The following is a 24285-nucleotide window of genomic DNA, read 5'->3' on the forward strand; positions in this document are numbered from 1 at the left end:
CCAGGCCTGGAGGTCCCAGTAAAGTTGCTGAGCTTTTGGGGAGGGTCCAGAGGAGGACCACAAAGATGATCAGAGGGCTGAAGCATCTCTCTTACAAAGAGAGGGCAAGGGAACTGGGCTTGTTGAGCCTGGAGAAGAGAAGGCTGCGGGGAGACCTCATTATGGCCTTCCAGTGTTTAAAGAGAGATCATAAACTGGAGTGAAATCAACTTTTTACAGAGGTAGATAGTGACAGAACAAGGAGCAATAGCTTAAAGCTAGAAGAGGAGAGATGTCAGGGGGAAGTTTTTAACTGAGAGGGTGGTGAGGCCCTCACACAAGATGCCCAAAGAGAGTGCAGATGCCCCGTCCCCAAAGGTGCTCAAAGCCAGATTGGATGAGGCCCTGGGCAACCTGATCTGGTGTGTGATCCAGCAGTCAGCACCCCTGCCCACAGCAGGGGGCTGGAACCAGACGATCCTTGAGGTCCCCGCAACCCAAGCCATCCTACGATTCTACAGGTCTGGCTTTTTTTTCCCCTGCAGAGAACTCAATACAATTGTTTCCTGAAGTCTCAGCTTGCTTATCCAGAGAAACATGCGGGAAAAAGCCTAGGAACCTCTGGATCTCAGTCTGCTTAATTACTGCAAGTAGATCCACACTTTAAAAAAAAGTATCAAGATCTGGATTGTACACTTCTGTAGCAAGCAAGAAAAGAGCATTCTGTTCTCTCAGGTAAATAATAATAAAAAAAACCCACACTAAATTTATGTGGATTCTTTTCCCATTTCAAAAGCACTTGTGCTTTCAAGAAGTCATTAAAATTCCTAACAACAGAGGCTTGAAAAAAGCCTAACTAAATTAGCTGTGAAACGCTAAGGGACTCCAGAGCTTTGTATCGGACCAGGATGGCAACTCCTGTTCTCCAGAGCTGTGCAAACGATCCACTCTAGCTACTCAAAGATAGCTGCACTGCACTACATTTCAGAAACCCATCCATTTCCATAATGATCAGTGTAGTCTGTTAAAACCTCACAAAAAGCATGTCATGACACGCATCACAGAAGGATTAATTCTTGAAAGATGTTGTAACGATCCAAATCAGTTTCCACACCAATCCCTTAGATTGCCCCTTAGAGACAGCACCTGTCTTGCCTGGTGTGTTTGTCCCAGGTTGAGTAACTTCAGGTGAACTGACAGTGAGCAGCTCTGGCCTGCAAACAGAAAGCAAACAATCTACCCATTCTTCACACAACACAAGTAATGCATGCTTTTTGTAACATTAAATGAAAAGTGAGGATCTTTCCGTTGTGCATTTTATGCTTGTGAACGTGCCACCAAAATATTTTGGAAAACCTGTCTGGATTGCAAATACTCATTTTAAGTTGCAGAATATTTAACATGCCTGTTTGGCAAATGAAGACTGAATGCTTTGTGACCAAGCGCTTGATTTCATAAACAGTGTTTGTTTACCTTCTTAAAAAAAAAAACACAAGGCATTAAAACAAATTCTTACCTTTTGATTACAAATTTTATTCTGTTGCCCACTTCAATTATTTTTTCAAGGCGAGGGATCCCATACCAGGATGGACTCCTAAAGGGAACGTTCTCTGGTAGACCTTCAACGTAGAGGTCAGCAGAATGAACCTCAAATTTCTGGTATGGAACAGCTTTAGGCTCAGTGCTCCCCAAGGCCTCAGCTGTTAGAACAAAATAAATCCATTAACTGGACAGTTTGGCCATCTCTCTCTATTAAAAACAAGCTTCATTAAAAACTACAAAGCCTCCATATTACTGCCAGCACGATCTTAGAAGCTGGGACAGTGCACGATATCTAAATCCAACAGACTCCAAGTCTCAGCACAAGAAGAACAAACTTCTATTAAATTGTGTTACGTTGATACTGGGCAGTCACACTGCTAGACATTATTAATGGATTCTTCACCAGGGCATAATACAGCGGTTTTATCCAAAGTTTTAAACCTATTATAGAGCCACATGCAACGTTTTAACTGAGCTTTTATGTTCTCTCCAAAATAAAAAAAAACAGTCAAATTCATACAATTCATATAACCCAGAAATGTTCAAATTTTAGTGGTACTGCATTTTATTCCTTTTACTAAGAATTTAACTTGTTGTATACACAGTAGAGTAATACTACTTTTTTCTCCAATCAACTGCCAGGATTACAGATAATCAAAGGTGGCACTTATGTAGACATTTAAACAAATGAATGAGAGCAACCTTCAAGAAACACAAAGCTGTAACAGAAAATAACAACACTGCGCTCACCAAACTTCTTACAGAAGAGCTGATCTACCGTCCTTCTCAGTTTGTTGATTCTGGCATACCACTCCTCTTTCACTGTATTTTAGAGTGACACAGAAAGAAAAGAAACATTCCCTAATTACTTTGGTTGTATTTTCAGTTGGATAGCTGAAGAAGTATAAATTCAACTCTCAACTGCAGTGCTTCTATATCCCTTCAATCTGTAGATCCCATTTGGAGGTGGGATTAGTTGTTTGTTTGTTTGGGCTTTTTTCCCCGTTTAATCTTCTCAAATATTACCTTAATACTATGCATACAGGACAAAAACTTGTTTTCAAGGAATTTCCCTGAAGCACTGAACATCCACAAGCAAGCTTTTACAATAGGCACAGTACTGGTCTGCTCCTAGTTGTATACTCATGCTGAGCTTCCTGAATCTATTTCTCTCATTGCTTGTATACAATATCTATTGGAATCATGGAATGGCTTGGGTTGGAAGGGACCTCAAAGATCAACTAGCTCCAACCCCCAATAAATTATATCAAATGATTTTGATATACATCTAGAAATGTCAAGCAGCTTCGTTCCAACTCCGTGAAATGTTTCCTTGACACTACTTAAGACATGAGTTAAGTCATAACTGAGATACAGAACACAAGTGGCAGCTGTGTAGATTAACATACCCTGGGTGAATAAAACAAGCTTAAACCTAGTTTTTCCAGCATTTTATTACTTAAGCTTCTTTGGTCATTCATTAACACATATGCATCTTGAGTAGATTTCATGAGAGGAATTTTTATAGCTGAAGGGTGAGATTTGGTCCTCCAAAAGAGCAAAATGACAGTGTTAGTTCTGTCCTATCTGGTAGCAGGAATGGTAACAGATTTTGTTCATGCTTTGTCATGCATGTTCCTCACTTGGGATAAAAGCTCAGGTACCTTTGTCTTTAACAAGTAACCAGAGAGCTGCCGCGCTGCAAGCGTAGTCAGCATGCACAAACAACTCCCACTGCAGAACTGCATTGCACCAGGCTGCCTTATCTTCATAGGCACCTGTTTACACTTCTTCAGTCACTTCCTGAGCCAAATCTGTCTTCTCAGGACTTCAGCACCGCATTATTTTAAGCACCTTCCTGACCAGCCTGTTTCCCTCAGGAACACAAATGTGAATCATCTTTCTTCTTTCTGCTGGTCCTAAACACAACTTCCATGGCCACCCCACTCCGCTCCCACTGGGGACACAGAGCTGAGCCCAGGGCTGGCTCTCCCTCCTGAGATGGCAGAGCAGATGCTGACCTACTGGGAAAGGGGGAATCCAAGTACAGAGAAACCTGAAGGAGAGGAAGCTCAGAAGGCTCTGACAGCTGCCGTGTTCTGAGATGGGTTCCCTGAAATGGTGTCATCACCTTTGGCAAGCGTTCTCTGAGAAGTAACACAGAAGCCACGCACAGATGCGGCATCATCACAAATTTGTGAAAGGCAAGCAACCTAAAAGGCCATTGTGCAAAATGGACTGTCACTATTCTTCTTAGCTACACGGGTTTTACGGGGTATGTAACATACCTGCTCTGTATCCATAACCACCATATGACAGAATCAGCAGAGAAAAAGGCTTAGTTTAAAACCCACATATGAGGACAGTTACATTTAAGAGTCAATCATTAGCCTACCTACTATTTTTATAGCCAAATTTAGTGCTGGAAGGAACAGTAGATTATTAAGACTCAAAACACTAGGTTAACTTCTACTGCACAAGAAGTTTACACATTAAAGAGACATCCTTAAGACGTCATTTCTTTACTCAATTTAGATCTTCAGTGTTCATTTTAAGTACAGAATATACACGGTACTTTTTACAACAGAAGACTGTGGGTATGAAACCCAACCTAATGATGCTGTAGTAGTGCAGATGCTACCATTTATATACTTGTGTCTCAGTCTGAACACGGAATAGCTCTGGTATGACTAACAAATGCATAGTTCAGCCAGGCTGAGACTGCCAGCCAGCTGCATCGTGGGGTGGGGAGCAATTGGTCTGCTTCCACAGTTAAGGCATAGAAGTTCTCAACACTTGGTTTACTTGGACAGGTAGAGAAAAGGCCTGGAGCCCAAGAGTCAGTGGAATACAACTGAGGAGGAAACCAAGTCCAAGAAAGTAACGTAGCAACTTCTGTCCATGCGAAGGTGCAATTCTTTCCAAATTTGATTTCTATCCATTCTATTTTCTTCTCCCAACTCACAGAGAAATGGGTTCACGAGTGCCATTGTAACAAAAAACTGACCTTGAAGTTTCACTTTTACACGGTCATTGTTGTTACCTTTGGATGGGTGCTCAGTGGAGACAAACCACATAGGAGCACACACCTGCTGAGAAGCACTGCTGATGGCAAAGGCTCAGGTGGTCAGAATGCACTGCCTCTGCAGTGCTACTAGAAAACCATGTCACAGCATCCAAGCAAGTCATACACCACACCAGTAAATGTCTCTATAACCAGTACATTCATTAATGCATTTTAGTTCATCTAATTTTGGTAAATACCAGATGTAAGTCAATATTCCATGATACAGACAGTTCCCTTCCCAGTATCATCTATAGGAACTACTGCCATTTTTCTCTGTCTCAGACTTAGCACATTATTTTTTCTTCTGGACAACTGATTCCAAATAGATAGTAGAGTGTTAGCATTGGTATATTTCTAAAAGAAGAAACTGATATTCAGTATTGTTTTTCCACATTCAAACCTAAAAAGCAACACCTCATTTTCACATCATGCTCCCGAATAGCAGATCTCAAAGCACAGTACAAAATACTTTACAACATGTCTGTTCCCACTCAAATGTTTCCAGTGTTACTTGAGGCTTTGATTAACATGTTTCTTTTAACGCATTTCAATTTCACAAATTCTGGGATGGCTCATTATCAACAGTATTTTAAATATCTTTCTACATCTAATTATATTGACTTAGAAAAGTGTCGTACTCATGAATAAAGAATAAACACAGAGGAAAAAATTGCTGCATTTCCAAAATATTTGCAGGATCTGAAGATTTTATTGGTAAATTGCTGTCACTCTGTAGCTAAAGACAATTCAGAACAAGAATTATTTGCAATGTGTTATCAGTAAAAGCAGATGGAAGGCATCGCTAAGACCGACAAAGAGGAAATCACACAGTACTCAACTCGCACATCTGAAGACCTACCTCCTGCAGCTGGCTTGTCCAATGGTGCAGCTTCTTGTGTTGAATTCAAAAGCTCGTGCCTAGAAGATGTAAGATCCACGCTTCAACAGTGATACCAACTGGGGTAAACCTGAAGTTACAGCTCTTAGTTACAGCCTCTCTAGCAGATACATCTAGCAAATAAAAGTCGCCACTGAAGGATCAAAAATAATTGTGGGATATAAAGATTCATAATGTTAAATTCCAGCTAACACTGAAGTATTATAGGAGCTGCTTGGAACTCTCCTGACAAAAACATTTCTCATTCCTGATACTCATATCCACCTGTGCCATAAAATTTCATAGTAACAGAGTGAAATCACCTCTGAGCTCTGAGATGCGCTTACCAGTCAAAACTATCATCAGATACAAAGATGCAAACTGAAAAATCAGCCTTTAAAAAACCAATATTTAAAGCAGACATTTCTGTTCGACAAACACATTTGGTTTTATCCACACTAGAACAACACATTTTTTTTTTTTTTTAAACTATGGCATAGAGTTGTTGAGCTGCTCTGGTTATCATGCATTGCAAGACTGATAACAGCATAAATGAGTTACTGTTACCCATTAGTAGAAATCTGACCAGAGCTGGCTCCTGTATTGCAGTAATATTAAAATCTGTGCATAGTGTCAGATTTTAAGTGAGACAAAAGACGGATCTACAGCTCTCCCGCTTTTCTGTTTATCTGCAAAGTTTAGGATGACAGAAACAGAACATAAAACCCTTCTAAGGTGGCATGCACAGAGACAAAGGCTGTCACTTCCACTGATTCTGAGCCTGACCACTGCAATCAGAACGTCCCTACCCACCTCAAAAGCTCCCAGATTGGGCCCTATAGCCCTGCACAACAGTGCAATGCCAGCTGTTACACACAGTAACACGTAAATGCCCATCTCTGGTGTGAAACATCACATGTCTGAAGTGAAGCAACAAATGACAAAAGGCAAATAACCAGACATAATCAAATCTGCACACTGATCTACTGAAGTGGTACACACAGCACTGCATCAAGGAGTGCTCTGAAGCACTGCAGAGTCTCTCCCAATGTATCCTGAATTCACAGCAGGTTCAGGGACCCTCACATCCCATCTGCCTTTGTAGCAAGTCATGTCAGGGTTCTTCTAGAAAAGACACTGAGGCAAGAAATGAGAAAAAGAGAAAGGAGCCCAGAAGATGTGAGACTTAAAAGCAGATGATATACTGCCATGGTGATAGGGCAGGCAGCTGGGCCCTCAAACAGTCCCCACATACACGTAAGGTCTGTCTTCATGTATGCTATCAGACATGACAACATCAAGGACGTTGTACATGTACACACATGTACAACTAAATCCTAAGAACCAGTTGCTGTTTTGGCCTCAAACCTGTCCTGGGAGATGCTATATACAGATATGGCTATAGACAAATTTACAGCGTTGCAGCAAGAGAAAAATAAAAGCACAATCTGAAACGTAGGCCAGGATCTTTCAGACAGCATTAAATGTGCCAAGGTCAATGGCTGTCAATGCATGTTACAGAGCTGAGACTAAAACATTACAAAGAGATCTGCCCATGATAAAAAGCCTCTAAGATTTAAGAGCTCTACCCAGATCTCAGCCACCGTTGTGGTGTTCTACTGCTATGATAAGCTGAATTTCCCACCTGAGCAGACCTGAAACAACTACTACTCATCAATACTGCAAAGCGATGCCTCAGCAGAAATCAGTCTGGAAACTCACGAACATGAAACGAAGCAGAGTGGACCAAGAAAAAAAAAAAAGTGTAAAATAGGGACAAAAATACAAAATTCCTTACTTTTTAATCACAAACCGGATCCTCTCCTTTGCTACGAGAATCCTCTCCAGACGAGGAATGCCGTACGTGGACGGCCTTCTGAAGGGAATGCCCTCCGGCAGCCCTTCCACGTAGAGGTCTTCCATGTGTGACTGGAAGAGGGTGTATGGGACGGACACGGGGCCTTTCGCCTTTATAGCCTGAGCTTTAAGAGAAAAGGAGAATCAAATCATTAGGCCAGATTTGGGGCTCTGCCCAACCTTGGCACCGCCCTAAAATACATGACATTTTGCAAACAGGCGATACGCGTTCATTAAACAGCTCGTTAACGTTGGTCGTCGTTATTTGTTACTATTATTGGTTTAGGAAAGTCATTCATGCCTTGTTGGGGGAGGCAAGCATCCATTCTTATGAGTGAATTCTTAAAGCTATGGCGTATTTCAGAACCACAGTAAAATCACTATGGAACTTTACAGTACACTTCTAACGCCATCCAGGAAAGTTCTGCCTTACAAATGAAACCTTTGAAGCCAGTGGAAAAAAAAAAAACACACAATGGATTCTCACAGCACTGCAAAATAACCTCAGTGCATTTCTTGAAGTTACAAAGACCAGATCACATCGATGCAGTGTCACATCCTAGAAAAAGACACCACAGTTTGCAAACACCAAGAGGCCTAACCTCCTCTTACTCACAAGGGCACATTAATTTTGCAGATCACGCAACAAGAATCCTCTATAGGCGTCTGACTGGTCTGCAAACAGTTTGCTGCGTTCTGTTGTTTTGCTATGGACATCAGATGTAAGAAATTACTTGAGGAGAAAAATATTAACAGATCAAAGAGGTGCCCCCCTTGATAATGCAACTCGTTGGATGTAGTTACCTATCTGCTTGCAACACAAAACTACTCCAGGCACTTTTTCAAGCAATGGAAAATAGATAGCATATATGCAAAAAGTTCACATAACTCCCAAATTCTTACGAGCGATAAATCAATTTAGTTTTTAAAGGCATATGGGCAACATGCTCTTTCAACCATTTAGAAACAGTGGTTTCAGGTGTGCTTATTGCATAAAAGGGGAAGCTTTGAAAATACCGCCCGCATCTTTGTCTTAAATTCTGATGGGCATTAAATGCATAAGTTCCAGAAAACCACGAGGAGAATTGTGTTTCGACCTGACTTGGCTCCAACTGCTAATAATAAGATGGCCAAAACTAGAGGCAGAATGTACCTGTGCAAAGAGATGGACGAACAGACAAGAAAACCCATCCAAACATGACTGTCAGAGGAGACGCAGGACAACGACCAAATGGATCGCTGCGTATCATACCAGCCCTTCACTGAGGCAGGTTCTTACTGCAGTTCAATACCTCTCCTAAGAAGTCCAAACAAAATTTGCAGCCCTGGAGGCTGTTGTGAGCTGTAAGAAGCATAACAAATCCAGCAGATGAGTTTCAGCTGGAAAGCAGCATTTGTGAGCAACAGTCAGCCCACAGGGGAAAAAAAGCAAGGAAAGCACTAAAATCTAGATCATTCCACAGCTTCAAAATAACAAAAGCTTCTCTAAATAGCTAACACCGAGGAGGTTTTGTCCTTTTAATTATTTGTCTTTTTTTTTTTTAATAGGAGCCCTTATTTCACTTAAATCAACACGTTTTAGCAAACCCTCTTCAGTCAAGCAACACAATCAGCAACACAGTCTGCAGGGAGGCTTCTTAGATTTGCAAGTTTTTGCATAGAAATCCCACTGAATACAGGTTTCAATTTAGCCTATATTTGTAAGACACTATCTTCTATTTATACTACAAAAAGCAATTCCCTTCAGTCTACGTCTAAACACCAAAATAAATATGTTTTCAGACAGGTCAGTAGTAACGTTCGACAGGAACTGATGTTGCTAGAACACTTCAGAGCTCCAAAAGCCAACAAATCTGAAAAGCATCCTGGGAATCCTGGACATCCATAACTCATTTCAGTAAATAGGAAATTGCATGCCCATGTAGATAGAAAGTAGAAAGAACTGGAATCTGGTATGGAATTGGTTTATGAATCAATGGAATGTCATCCCCAGGGAAAAAGGGGATGGTTTACTACTACAGAACCTTCAATAGAAAGTCAGGAATGGCTATTTCAACAGACTCCATAGGAGATTTTTACACTGGATGCATGCAAACACCAACATGAAATTTAAAGCAATTCACAGCATTTCTAGACCAAAAAAAAACCAAAAAAAACCTTGGGCTGTTTTCATTTGGTGTGAGCTGCCTCCAATGGGCTGCTTCAGTGTCAGCGGATGGTCACACCTGAAACATGCAACAGCTCTCACAGACTACAACTCCATTCAGAGGACACTTCACTTTTGATGGCAGGGAAGCACTGCCCTGTATTTTGAAATTTTTACTGAAGCTGCCTTACTCTGTGATATGTGGACACAAAATATGTGAAGGCGCAACACCCAAAGTCATTCCCAAGTGTAATACGTGTGCTTCTTTTTTCTCCAGGATATGCTTCGCTGCAAATCAATCCTGATCAGAAAGTAACAATCAATGGTAGCCAATCCTCAAAGACATTATTTAAGATTATTTTACTCAAAGATTGAATATAATTACCAAAAAAAGCTAAGTCTTTCAAGTGCAGGTGCCCAAGACATTAGCATACTCGAGCTTCAGGAAACTGAGCATAACTGAAAACTTAAATCAAGTTTTGCATTCCATTGCCAAACTCTGCTCATCAAAAAGGATAATGCCCACTGTTTTAAACCTCCTAGTAACATTTAACTCTCTGGTGCTAGTCTGCCTCAGAGCCAACAACAACATGTACGTCAAAATGCTGTGACTTCCAAATGGAAATCAAAGGAATAGAAGCAACTGTTAGAAAAAGGAGTGCAGCACGTACCATATTTTTTCTCAAACAGTTCTTCAACTTGCTTTCTCAAGCCTGTAATTCGTGCATTCCATTTATCTGAAAAGAAAAGGACATGTCAGACTACAAACGAGAATCTCTTGTAAAATCTATGCTACTACTAACAGAAATACGCAGTGTGCTTTTACTGCTCACTTGTGTACAGATGTCTGGCAAGACTACACCTCAAAATATATGGATAAAATCAGAAAGAAAAAGAGAATAAAATGTTTAAGATTACCTCCCAAACTTGTGTAGATATTGAATCAAGTTTAAAAAAAACAACAATAAAAGGACAAAACTCAAATTAAGTCCCAAACTAGGTTTTCTTTGATGCCTCAGTCAGCAGCCCTCACCACCATTAGGTGAAAAGTCAGTTTGCAGCTGCTCTTGATAGCTGAGTCCAGTGCCTGAACAGCTTGATAAAGCTTATAGTGAGAATATGAACTTGTTTTGGTGTTAATCCAGACAGCTACGCAGATCAGGAAGCGCTATGCCTTCCTCTCACTTAATCCAACATTACCCCAAGTCCTGATGTTGCAAGACATCCATCTAAATCCTACTTCTGAAGGAAGATGCAAGTTGCAAGACAGGATTTATCCAATCCCAACTGTGTATTCCCTGACAAACTGGATTAAATGCCAACATATTAACATCCTATTTCCTGCTTATGACAGAGAGCACACAACAGCATTTTTTGTTGAACTGCAGGACAGTGCATTAACAGCAGCTCTATCAGAAGAGTCAGGAAAATACAAGTCAGAATTTATTGGGCTGAAGGGAAAACCCTGTTTCATTGCATAGAGATGTTGAACACGTGGACAGTCCTGGGACAAAGGTTTGTGCATCTGCAAGGACAAAAACTTCTACTCAGCACAATGGAGTTACTGGTTGTCTTCACAATTCACAGCATGTATCAAGGAAGACCAGCTAGACAGGTTCCTGATCTAATGCTTGTCATCATTCAGTTCAGTAGCACATTCAGTCTGATTTTCTTGTACAATAAGTCAACCAACAAAAACCAAAGACCAAGCACTGGCATGCCGTACTCTGGCACGGTGAAACTATCTAATACCTTTTTACAAAACAAATCAGAGAGAAACAAACCCTTAATTTTTTTTTTTTTAATCTTACCAAAATTGAACTCTCTCATTTTTCTTCTCCCAGTATTGCCAGCTTCATTTGCTGTCTCAGCATTCTTCGATTTCTTGTTAGGGGGCAAGTATTCTTCATCATCTGAAAGAAACATGAAGATATCACTGCTTTATCATCCAGAGAACTGATGTGCAATGTTGGAACTGTTTGACTTTCAAGCCTTAATACAGATATTGAACCATGCTTTACGAGAGCTTCAAATTTTGCAACAAATTACTTGTTTGAGCAACTCTAGAAAGCTGCTGGCCTGCGTGGGAACAGTTTGTGTGAGAACACAGGAAAATCAAAGCTCCTTTACATTTCTTAACAATATTGTGTTCTGAAACACCTGGTCATCTTATGACCACACAATGACAGCAAAAGAACCAGCAAATGAACTGTGCAGATGCAGACTAGATTTTGTCTCTAATTGAAAGTATCCTTCCATCAATAAGCTTTGAAAAACAATCCGTAAGTTTGATACTGAAGAGCTCAAAGGTGCTAAAGCCAGTTTCAAATCAATGAAAACTGATGCACTTTAGTGAAATTCATTTAACAGAAGGTCTGCCCTACCCCAAAAAACATACAAGAGGATGGAGAAGAAATCTGCAACCCTGAGGTCTTTTTTTAAGCGAGGTGCTACTCAGCCAGCCAATTCCCAGCCCAAAATACCAGCTCCTCTACAAAGTCACAAGCTCTTAGAGAACTCCAATCACCAATGCTTACAACCTTAGAATGAAAAAATGGTCAAAATAGAGAAGTTAATTTCACATACAGAATAGCACATGCCCAGGTCACCACACATCAGATTACTTAGAACCACAGAATCACAGCATGGTTGGGCTGACAGGGACCTCAGAGCCCACCCAGGCCCACTCAGTGCTCGTGGGCTGGCTGCCTCCCCACCAGATCAGGCCGCACCTCCAGGGATGGGGCACCCACAGCTCTCTGGGTAGCAGTGCCAGGGCCTCACCACCCTCCCAGCATAGAATTTCCTCCTAACATCTAACCTAAGTCTCTCCTCTTTTAGTCTAAAGCCATTCCCTCTTGTTCTACCACTATCTGCCCACGTACAAAGTCACTTTCCCTCCTGTTTGTAAACTCCTGTAAGCACTGGAAGGCTGCAATGAGGTTTCCTCACAGCCTTCTCTTCTCCACGCTGAACAAGCCCAGTTGCTTTAGGAAGTATAATATTACGTACTGACCTAAAAACACTCCACAAACAGAAATACAGGAACTGGATAACTGACCTTCAAGGGTGACCTCGACCTCAGGATCCTCACTTGTTTCTGAAGGAGTATGCTGGGAGGAGTCTGAAGGAGAAAAAAAAAAACAGCTGCTGAACAATGGACACAAACATTTTCAACCAAACACTCTACGATTTTCAATTTTAACTGACACCTGTCAAGAGGCTCCTTGGCTCACCGAAATATTTTGCATTCACAGCATGCAACAAAAATAGCAGCAAAGATATCTTACCGTAAGCCCTTAAGCAACTCTAGGCAGGGGTAAGGAGGTAGGGATTATACATGCTAAATCACATGTACAGCAGCACAGCGAGTTGGCATTAATGACAGCAGGAAATTCCTTACTCTTGGCTTAATAGGATTAATAGAATCACAAATATTTTTCTCTTAGTTATCAAGGATTACCAACAGCATAAACAAAGCCCGTGCAGCCCTACAGATGATGTATTTCTTTATCATTTATACAGACCCAGTGCTGTTGCACTACAATGGTTTTCCATGACAGGCTCCAAAGGCCAACAGTGAAAATGAGAAATGCTCGTGTCGGGGCAGTCTGTACCAATACAACAAACAGGATTAGGCCCATCAGCATCTGGTAGCAGAAAGCAATTTGAATTTAACTCCAAGAAAGTTTTAAAAAGCAAAGTCAATCATATGGGTAACTAATCAAAGCAGTAGTGCATGAGGGAAAACATTAACTATTCTGGCAGAGCAATAGTGTATTTGTACACTTGGAGGTCTATCTTAGCTCAGGTTTCTGTAAGCTCTGTCACCCCACAGCACTTTGAGAACAAGCCGGAGGGAACCTCCTCTCCTTTTCACATGATGCCATGCGTGGGAGAGGTTCAGCACACAGCATCTATAGCTATAAAATTCAACGCAGGCAAAAGTAAAACAAAGTCAGATTCTCAGTCATTTGGTACCACCCCTCCCCAGGCCCTCTATAATCAGGCACCAAGGGCTCACAGAGCTGTGCTTAGGAAAATCAAGTGCCTAGCTTCTCTCCTTTCAAATAAGTAGTGCCAGCTGTGCAGCCAGCAAGAGAGCAGAGAGCTTCATTTTCCTATGTCAGGAGAAACGCTTTTAAATTTCATGTAACAGCACCTTTAAGAAAGGTGATATGCATCTTCAAAGCACAACATTATGAGATCGGGAAGGCTGAGTACTGCTGCTAGCATAACTCGGCCTTCACATCCAAAAGATACTTAGGGCTGAGGTTTGAGAGGCAGGTGGGGTGACAGGCACCTTGCAAGTGTAATTTATGATTTAAAAGCATGACAACTCCCATCGCAACGTGCCTACAGTAAGCCACAGAGTGCCATGGTTTGGGAGATTAATAATAGTAATAATAATAATAAATAAAAGCAAAAAGCCAACCATGTAGAAATGTGGAAGGAATGCTTGGAGAAAACGAAAAGCTTTAATTAAGATGCCAGCTTTTCAAGTATTTCTGTAAAAAGAAAAATCCAATCACTTTGCTTTCATGCAAAACACCTTCTACCAATATTTCCACATGTGCCCCTTCACTGCAGCTGGAACCCTAGTGGCTGCCTTTAGAGGCATAAAAACACAAAAAATAACTTTTTAACACTGAATATTCAAAGCAAGGATTTTCATAAGCCAAAAATCCAGAACTATAGTGTTCACATGAACGCCATAACGAAGGTTCAAGCTCTGAATCTTAAACCTGATGACAGCAGGAGCACCCTGACCTTATAAAGGAACCCGCAGCTTGAAATGCAGATGAGTTTTTTTTCTAATGTCTGCAAATGGGCAGAATAGTATTTTTAATAAACAGGAAAAAGCTGAAAAAAAATGCTATTTATGAGTCAAATCATTTCAGATGTCACTGAGATTCAGTAAGGAACTGCTTCCCTTAAGCACACGCTTTCTGTATACTTAGTTCTGTGTCAGCTGTTCACCTCACACCCAGCTAAATGAAATACATATATATATATCAAGTTGTAGCCATAATACATAAGCAGGGTTTATTAAACTTTACAACTGAATTTTATGGGAAATGTACACAGCTGCTCTTTCACAAATTACTAGTGCTTTAGTGATCCACCTGATGCTTCTTCCCAAATTTAGGAAAGGAAGAAATAAGGTTCCCTTTATAAGACCCTTTACTTGGACACTTGAAATTAAGCCAGCTGAAAACATCACTTCTGTTTGAAAATTTAGGTTTCAAGACCCAAACTCTTCAAACCAGGGAGACAGAGCCCTAGGAAGCAGAACTGACACACTCCATTTACAAACCAGACGTGAGAAAAACATAAGCTCTACCTGAGTAACTTTTGGCAAGAGCAATTTTCTCGTCCACCTCTGATGTTTCGGAAGGGCCTGCTGGGGAACAAAGAGAAGGTCCTTTCAGCTGAGCCCCACAACACGCACATCTCCCCACTCCATTGAGGAAGCTGACAAATAACCCAACTTTATGTACCACATGCTCACTTCAGACTTTCTGCCAAGTTGAATTTAGGAACACGTGTGAAATATGAACACTTCTATGTCTTTACTCGTTCACTTGAGCAAAATTTGAAAAACAGAGGGGGGAATGGAAGGCACCTGCATTTCCCAGCAGCCAGAAAGACTCGTGCAGAACAGCAGGTTTTGAGTTCTTGTGTGCCTGTCTTAATAAACTGATTCTACAATATCGAATATTGACGGTTCATCCTTTTTTCAATGCATTTTCATCAGTTTTTTCCCTGTTTGTCAAGATTTACATCCCCAGCAAGTCCTTTTTGACTCTACAGTGTCTGCCTACATGAAATAAACAAATTCAGAGAGACTGAAAACATTTCCAACACCACAAGTTTGTCTGGTTTCAACCACAGCAGCTCTCCTGACTGCAGCATACAAACTGCTTTACACAGGCTGCTGAAGAAACCTCAGAAACCAAATGAACACCCCTAAAAGCCCACTGCTTTATGCACTGGAGCTACTGTAGTTAAACTGAAAGAGCAAACTACTGCTAGCACAAATGGCTTCACATGGAGCAAAACACATTTCATAGCAACAGGCCAGGTACCCAGAACTGGCATGGCTGTGGCATGCAGGAGTGCTGTCCTGCTGCTAACTGGAGATGAAGGATGTGGAGAAGCTGATCTGCTTAAATTCAGCCACTGCTACGCTCATTTGCAAACACGACCTGCAGAGCATCACACAGCTCCCCAGGAATCGTGGTCATCCAGAGGTGGGTCTGAAAGTATACCAACAATGAACATCAATATTGGAACAATATCAATGCTTTAACCCCTCAAGATTAAGTACAGAGAGTTCAATACCCACGGCTTCCATGTCGATATAAAAAAACCACGTGCATAGTAAACCCAGCAGGTTTCTAGAACGTGACCCACAGAGATTACTTTGTTTAAATAAAAAGAGATGCATTTTCCTTTAATGAGCTCGTGCATCAGGCAGATACACACAGTGCACCACTAAGAAAAGCCAAAACCAAGCAGGGTGAGAATGAGATCGAACTGAGTTCCATCTAGTCATAAAAATGGGAGGATATCATCAAAATGAAACAAGAAGAAAACTCAAGAGATAAGAACTTAATTCCACCACCGCAAGGACAGCGGAGGCAGGACGGTCACAAAGATACCAAACATAACGGCACAAACCACAGAGTGCACCATCAGATGTGCAGGCAGAGCTGAGCATCACCTTGTACCAGATAAAGCACCCAGTGCAGCATTTCTCACATTCCAATAATCCCTTTGAAAACAGGAGTCGATGTCATTCCCTCCAGTCACTGCTGCCCTGCTTCCACCAGCAGGACACTTATTCACATCTTCTGGTTGAGGGTGCACATCCCTCACCCAATGACTTACGACCTAACATGACAAAGCCACGCCTGTGCCACCCTCCAAAGTCATGCAGATATTTTTCTTTGTGTACACGGATGATAACGATGTGAAAAGTATGTAATTACCTGGGTAAAGTGAAAATTACTGTAGAAAACACAAGATTACGTTGTGTTTTCCCTACGTATTCTCTGGAATTTTCAAGTTAGCGTCTATGGGCCAAGTCCTACGTCACCCTAGACCTATAGTTACAGCCAAGTTCATCTGGACACCAGCCTAAGAGCTGAACCCATTCATTCACAGGACACACCGCTTGCAGCCATTCATTTCTGCTTCGAGTTCTCTTTGTTTAAACTTCAAGGCATCAGTGGTAACTGAAGGCTTGCACCCAGTAAGATCCATTGGGCAAAACACGCTTCTTACAGTACGTGCTCGGTAATTAGCAAGACTCTGTTCTGTATGGGCCATGTCCCCAAAAAAGCCTTGTTTCATTCTATGCTGCTGAAGAGGATGGAAGATGGTAGGTGTCTCTGAATAATTCCTTTAACATAGTCCTGTTTCTGTGTAAACCCAAAAAACAGAACGAGTATAGCCCAATTCTGTTTTGTTAATTGCTTCAGAGCTGTTCTCCTTCTGGCACCGAAGGTTTCCTGACCTCATTCCTTTCAAGAAAGATCTTTGAGACAGCCTGGATCTTGCTTACAGCCTTCTAGTACAGGGTCTGGGTTTGTTACTGACCAATTCATTTACACCTCAGCTGAACAGCCTCCTGAACACAAGACTGGCATGGGCACAAGGATGTACTTCTTTCAAGGACACTAAACTAAGAAACAGCATGTTAACTAACATTTCCTATCCCAAGAGCCTAACAAAAATGGTACTTGTATTTAAGGTGCATACAGGACTGTTAGGTAACTACATGATTTATGGAACTCTCCCATACATTTTGTTTAGTCTTGCAAATTTTTACCGTCCGTTTCCTTATTTAGTCACCAGTCAAATCTGGAGCTTCCTTCCAGAACAGGTTGTCTCTGATGTCAGCCAAAGCATTTATTATTGCACTGACCTTCACCTTTGTCCAGGGTATAGGAAAAAATAACCAATAACCTGCCATACTGCTACTGCCCACTGATGGAAAACTGCCCCAGTGCCCCATCAAAACACTCCAGAGAAGTTTTTGAAAGTTCTGTTTCCTTGTCTTCTTGCTCTGTACTTCCAACACATTTCTAAATTTAGTAATTCAAGATTACCTCATGGCAAGATCCAAATGCCGCAGCGGGTTAGGATATAATAAGGGATGAAAATAATGTCCATCTTCGGTTCTAATTTCCCCCCCCCTTTGATTAACTGGAGATTTGTGTGTGCCACCCAGGCATGCAGACTTCTGGTCAGCATTACAGACGTGTGAGAGGAAGCAAATACTCAGAAAAACAATAACTGTGAAATTCCAGCAGTAAATCATCTCCCCAGGAAGCCCCAGGCACGTTGTTGTTCTGTAACATTTAAGTTATTTCTTCTCATAAATCAATAAACCCAGCTTTTGCTGTAGGATATTCTTAGTAAGATCCAACCCCAGCCATCTTCCTTTTTTCTGCAGTCTGTCAATACAAAAGGAAATGCTTGGGTAGAGTGAGCTCATCTCTCAAAACACACCTTGGTAGAACTGTACTTCTCCAAGGATTCCTTCTTTGCACAGCATCCTCCTGCACACTCAATCCCCTGCTCTCCTGCTGAATTTATAGCTGTGCATACTTTGTACAACCTTTGGTTTAAATCTTAGAGGTAGCAACTCAAAGAAACAAAGGGGAAGTTCCTTTATTTTAGGGGAAGGCAACACAACATGACAGGTAACATCTCTTTGGCTCACAGCACATCATCCTCTCTCCCAGTAGACTTAGCGTAGTCTCCTCTCAAATTCAAGTTCGGAAGACTACACTGAGAGTGAGGGAAAGGAGAGTTATTAGTGGGGCATCTATTGATCTGAGAAAGGCGTATATTACCCTCCACCCACAAGAAGATTTAGATTTAGAGATCTCTAATGAAAGACAAGAGAAACTCCCTAAGAAAATCCACATTGCCTAGACTTCACTATGGAACCCTATCGTATAAATTGATTTTTTTTTTCAGTTCCAACATGCTGTGTTACAATGGGTTACTGCTCTCTAAGAGATGTCAGTACAGACTCTTTTCAAGCAGGGCTGGATTGCACTTCAGGCTACTGGCCAAATTCTGACATTGTTTTTTGCATGAAACAGAAAGCCACAAGGGGCTGAAAAGCAAAGAAAGATGACAAGGCTTGGCTTTGGAAGCAACAATGATCAGGATGTCTCCAAAAAAGCAGCTATTATCACTGCATTACATCATGCCTGTAAATCCACAGACCCTGGAGGCTAAGCAATGAACAAACACAAGGAAAAGATGATCATAACCCCAGATAATTCACCTTTCAAATGCAGCACTTGACTAGTGACATTTTGGTATGCCACATGGTTCAGGTCATTCTGACCGACGTTCACACATTACAGTACTGTAGAACAAACATGCTCTTATTAGTATGCTTTAAGTAATCAGTTATTAAAACAGGTTGGAAAATAATCTCAAGAATTTGTGTCTAACCATCAACAAAAATCTTGCCTAAATAACGTATTACTACAAAATGGAAGGATATGCTGTTTTGCAGTCCACTCTTCAGCATACAATTGTCCTTCAGAGCTGCATGGCAACTTTCCTGTGGTTTTTCATATTGCTCAGACAATTACCCCAAAGACAAGTGCAACGAAGCTGAAATAATACATTTAGGGATCTATTTTTCTACATTGCCATTTACAATTAGGACTTATTTCCGTAGGTTAAAATGAACAGTAATAATTTCTTATGAATTTCTTTATTCAATCCTGGTTGGGATTAACGTGGTATTTTATCAAGGTATGTATAGATGAAGCAAAGCAACTGAGGGATACTTCAAAACACACTCAGAGCCTGAGTCATGGATCTCACAGATATTGCTATGCTTTGTCTATAGGAATATAATCTTATAACTTTCGAGACAATTTTGGCATACACTGGTCTTTCCATCCAAGGAAAGTGATCGATGCATTACACAATCTACTGAAACTTGGAACTAAAGAAAAGATTCAAGCACTGCTCTCACTATTATCATCATGAGGGTTTAAAAATGCCAGGGGAAACGGTATTTGTGCTGGACTGACAGGAAAAAAATATCAAGCAAAAAAAAGAAAGGAACTTCACCTTCAAGTCCCAAACACACTCATACGGTTATGCCAATATTACACTGGAGAATACTGAAAGTCCAACCCACTGAGGAGATAAGCAGGTAGAGAAGTTGCTATCACTACCTGGTATGGTATATTGGTAGTAGTCAGGATCTTCTGATTCTTCCTTCACTGTCACTGTTGACATTTCCAAAGAAACTCCTGTAGAACCAACAAAGGAATCAAATAAGTAGATTAAAGATAATCAAGATCGTAAAAAACAAGTAAATGAAAAAACCACTAATATTCTAGCTAGCCTCCAATCCAGAAAAAAATAAATAAATTGATTTTCAAGTGCTGAGGCCCTAAGCAATCGTTAAGAGAAAAAAAAAGCAGTAACAAAATGACACGCTGACATTTCAGGCTTCTTGTGTATCAGCGTGGTTACCATCAGAAGTGATTCAGCACTAAATGCTTCCCTACAAACCAGGCATCCCTACCAATACCACCTCATACCTGAAGAATTAAAAACAGTGGTTTCCTTCCTCTGCATAACACAGTTCTGCTGCAGAACACCGAGCTGCACGGCCCAACCCAGGAAAGCAGAAAGTCGTAACTCATCTCCAAGCATTGGAGACCTGTTGTCTCACTGGGATTATTGCTGTGCTAATCCCAAGCACACACCTAAGCACTGCTCTGCTGCAGGGAACACAGTGCCTCGCAGCATCCTGTCCTAGCTGCAGGGAATGATTCTATTTATTTACTTTTAAACAAAAAATAACATTTTCCTATTTATTTTAGCTAGAAAAACAACACTCAGTGTTCTGTCATTTTGGACATTCTGGTAGTATTATTATTATATAAGCCAAGTTTTTCTCTCCGTGGTAGGGATTGAATAGCGTTGAACTGGAGCTAAAAGACCTGAGTCTACCAACATTACTAATCTACCCCATCTAGAAATGGAAACCTCTGCCTAAGGTAAAAAACTCAATAAAAACTGCAATGGAAAAGTGGCAATTTCTAACTAACGAGAAGTTTCTCTCTTGCACCCAGGTGGTTTCCTGCTGCTTTTATTGGCTCTTCCCACCACCATTCCAATACAGCCTTCTGAACTGAAACTGATGGTTCCGTTGTTTGGCAAGTAAGGACAAAACTTGGAACGTACCAGAATCCTCACTTGGTTCCGTTTTCACTTGAATGGGAGGACAACTACAGAAGCAAACAGAACAAACACAGCGACATTATAAAAAAAAAACAAAAAAACAAAAATCGGATTTCTGGAAAGTTCCTCAAGCTTTACGAGCTGCCTCGTAAAATCAGCCTCAAGGGAATGGGGATGAATCTCCCAGCCCTGCACTTGAAGGATGCGTGCAATATTCCAAGTGTGTTTACCATTTAATGAGAAGCGTGCTCATCAGAAGCACAGCAACATTTGCCATGTTGCTCCCTGCTTTCACATTAAGCAATTTTTTTATTTATTCCAGATATAAGCTCTCCATTTCGAATGGAATAAATATACACATATATGAAGTTTTTTAATTAAGGAGGGGGAAGTGAAGAACATCTCATCTGTTCCCGTCACTGCGGTGGCATAAAACATGGCACACTTCTCACTGACAGACAGGCTGTGAATTAAGAACACTCCCTGGGCTAATTAAACTGAATGGAAACTTTGCCAGCTGTTCAATTTGTAATAGTTTCCCCACAAAGAATGATCAAAAGAAAGAGAATGCTCATGCTTTTCATAATCCCATGCTATCAAAAGTTAACCAAAGGTCAGTTGGACAGAAAAAGCCCATTAAGATAAACTATATGTAACTACATGAAAACACATTGTTGACACTGACATCAAATCATACAACAGAAGCAGATGAAATATTTAAAGACATGCAAAAAAAAAACCCTACGTTATTTCATACTCACCTTGCACCTGGAGGCATAACTGAATGTGAAGGATCTGTCCCATGAGCTCCTGAAAGTTAAAAGATAACCTTTGAATTTCCTGTAATCCATTTACCTTAAATACAAATTGAGAAACCAATGCAAATGCTCTGCACAGAACACATGCACGTGTACTTGCAAAAATATGAAGAAGAGAGATCTAATTAAATTGGATTATTAAACTATACAGTTACACCAATACAGAATTGCTTCAAACGTGCCTATCACTGTGCTTTCTACTGCTCTCTTTCCAGATTTAAAGTTTGGGAAACAAACCCAAGCAAATCTTTCACCCAAACTCTGCTAAAACACAGGAGGTAGTTATACTGAGATTCCAGTTTATTCCTAAATTGAAATCTGAATAAGCAGTAACTTACCTAGGTGCTTCTTGGGCTCTAGGAAAGGCCTGTGAGGAAATAAGGGAAAAAACCATCAAACCACAGCTTTAGCAAAATAGATCAATATTTACTTTGCAGTATAAAACTAAACAGGCAACATCTCTGTTTAACAGAAAGAGGCTGCAGTGCAATTTAAAGAAGTGAAATTTGAAGTCCAAAAACAAGCGAGCGAGCAAATCACCTTTTGATGATAAACGAGATCCCCGACTTGTTTTCCAAAATCCACTTCAGGGTTGAAATATCATAATTTGCTGGATGCTTGAATTCCAGCCCCTCGGGCAGGCCCTTCACCACCACAGCAGACTGGTCTCTCTGAATCTTCTCATATGGTACCGGGACCACTGTTGACTTTCCTAAAGCTTTACCTAAAAACAGAAGGAGATTGTCACAAAGTCAGAATCTAGCAGAAGGATGCATGCCTCATAAATCCCATTACTTTGGAGAGGACTGGGGAGAAAACAAGGCACAGATGCAAATCTCTGCAGGAAACCCAGCACTGCATGCACCAATGTTCAGTGGAACCCACTGAGGTACAGATGCTTACTGAAAGGCAAAGGGGCCGTACTGTGCAATAGTCTCAAACTAAATGCTGCAAAACAGATAAGAAAAACTACCCAGTATATGTGTATGCTGTAGAATCAGGCAGTAAAAATGAAGCTCATTACCTAAACCACAGTACAGCTGAAAAGTTAAGATCAATATCAGGTAGATGTTCTGAAACTTTCTAAGGGGAGGATACAGGTAATGGAAACAACCTTCCCTTGGGAAGAAGGGGAGCACCTTGTCTGTGCTACATCAACACGGATGTGGAATCCTTTGATCAAGTACTGCTTATACTAAAGCAGAACATCTCAGCCTATTGTGTTATTGGATTCACCAGTAACAACTGATGCCCTTGGAAAACCAACAAGAGGAGAACTGCCCAGCTTGTTCTTAGGTGTAAAGGTAAAAAGAGCAAGGGGAGCACTTCCCAAATAACCACCAAGTGTCACATAAGGCCCAGGACAACTCCACACAGGCACAGATGGCCAGGAAAGCAGCCAAAAGGGCAAGGAGTATTGGTTGCTTAACTGATGAATATACAGGTAGGAGGTGTTCCTTCTGTATTAGATAGGTGGAATACAGAATACTTGTGAATTTCATGTATAAATACAGTGAAGAAAATTGCATCATTGTGTTTGATTTGTGTAAACTTCCACTGACACTCAGGCCCAAATAAAGAGCAGTATCTCTCATGAGTGCGTGGGAATTGGCTCACTGCACACTGAGTAATGAATTTGCTTTTTGGACAACAAGATCATAGAATACGTTCTTCTCAACTGAAATAAAAATTCCGAAGTCCAAAACAGGTATTCTGAAGACCTTGAAGAACCCACCATAGCAAAAGCAGAAGTAGTCCTCCACAGACTTTCTGAGAGCTTCCAGTTCCACGACGTCCACCGTCAGTCTGTTGGCAGGGAGCACACACTTTGTATCTTGCAGCCCTGCAGCCCTCTCCTCTTCTGCAACACCTAAAAGTTGTTCATAAAAACGAGACCAAATTAAACAAGTTATTAAAAACCTCACGACCAAGCCCCTCTAGCTCAGACTACAGAGGCTTTCGAGGGATTCCTGCTCCAAAGTTGCAAGAACTTCTTCAACCTAGAGGCAAATGCATGTGGGCAGTGGGTAAATATCATTATGCTCTCTGTACAACCTCTGTAAATATCCCCCTCTGAGTGTAAGAACGATTAATTAAGAGACACAGCCAAGCAGACTTTTCTTTGCATGCAGATGTAGAAAACATCACTAATCCCAGGAGAGGGTAACAGAGTAGAAATTAAATGCCAGAAAGGCTAAGGAAAAAAGGGCTGGAATCCTGAACAGGACAATACTAAAACTTCTGTGTGGAAGGCCTCTAGCACAACGCCTGACATCTCATTCAGCAGATGATGCATCCTGTTAAAGGGCACAACAGCTCCTACCTTGCATGGCTTTTTCACCCTGTTAAAGACACTGAAGTACATCTCCAGTGCTGCACAGGGAGAGCTGCTAACAACAGAACAAACAAAAAGAGTATTTCAGTCCTAAACCTTGCTCTGTTTTGATCTTAAGCTGCAAAAAGAAGTGATCCATTTTCGGTGGCAGCCTTCGCTTTCTGTCACTGCAGTTTTACTGAGAGTCACCCAGCAAAAATTGGGGAAAACAATGCTTTTCTTTTCTGCAGATGAAATAAAACACAAGAAAAGAGCTGTGTTCCTACGAGCAACAAGACGATCAATGTCAAAACTGCATCATGATTTCGCCGTGAACAAGAACATAAACACCGCAATACTGCTACCACGGTAATGAGGCTAACACAAGAAAGCAAACATCAGTTTGAACAACTGACTATAAATGGCTGTAAAACAAGCTGAGAA

At 41.0% G+C, this 24285-nt stretch overlaps 1 protein-coding gene across 18 annotated transcripts in view; it reads right to left on the reverse strand.

The window, feature by feature from the left end:
- Positions 1–24285, reverse strand: part of GTF2I (general transcription factor IIi) — a 56648-nt gene that overhangs the window by 16818 nt on the left and 15545 nt on the right. For 14 of the 18 annotated variants that reach the window (XR_002443964.1, XR_002443965.1, XR_002443963.1 and 11 more), the window contains exons 4-19: positions 23263–23397; positions 22068–22251; positions 21866–21894; positions 21471–21519; positions 20713–20756; positions 19692–19769; positions 14813–14872; positions 12996–13079; positions 12530–12592; positions 11280–11381; positions 10140–10205; positions 7264–7447; positions 5448–5506; positions 2272–2343; positions 1496–1679; positions 1126–1193 (exon numbers count right to left, since the gene is read on the reverse strand). Coding sequence is in view for 15 of the 18 variants with exons in the window: in XM_021415558.1 (XP_021271233.1) it covers positions 1126–1193; positions 1496–1679; positions 2272–2343; positions 5448–5506; positions 7264–7447; positions 10140–10205; positions 11280–11381; positions 12530–12592; positions 12996–13079; positions 14813–14872; positions 19692–19769; positions 20713–20756; positions 21471–21519; positions 21866–21894; positions 22068–22251; positions 23263–23397 (1461 nt within the window). In the remaining 3 variants the exon portion in view is untranslated. The remainder of the gene's footprint in view (positions 1–1125; positions 1194–1495; positions 1680–2271; positions 2344–5447; positions 5507–7263; positions 7448–10139; positions 10206–11279; positions 11382–12529; positions 12593–12995; positions 13080–14812; positions 14873–19691; positions 19770–20712; positions 20757–21470; positions 21520–21865; positions 21895–22067; positions 22252–23262; positions 23398–24285) is intronic. The other 4 variants (XM_021415554.1, XM_021415560.1, XM_021415559.1 and 1 more) reach the window with 4 other exon arrangements.

The sequence above is a fragment of the Numida meleagris genome, chromosome 18, assembly GCF_002078875.1.
Source record: "Numida meleagris isolate 19003 breed g44 Domestic line chromosome 18, NumMel1.0, whole genome shotgun sequence".
Taxonomy (NCBI): Eukaryota; Metazoa; Chordata; class Aves; order Galliformes; family Numididae; genus Numida; species Numida meleagris.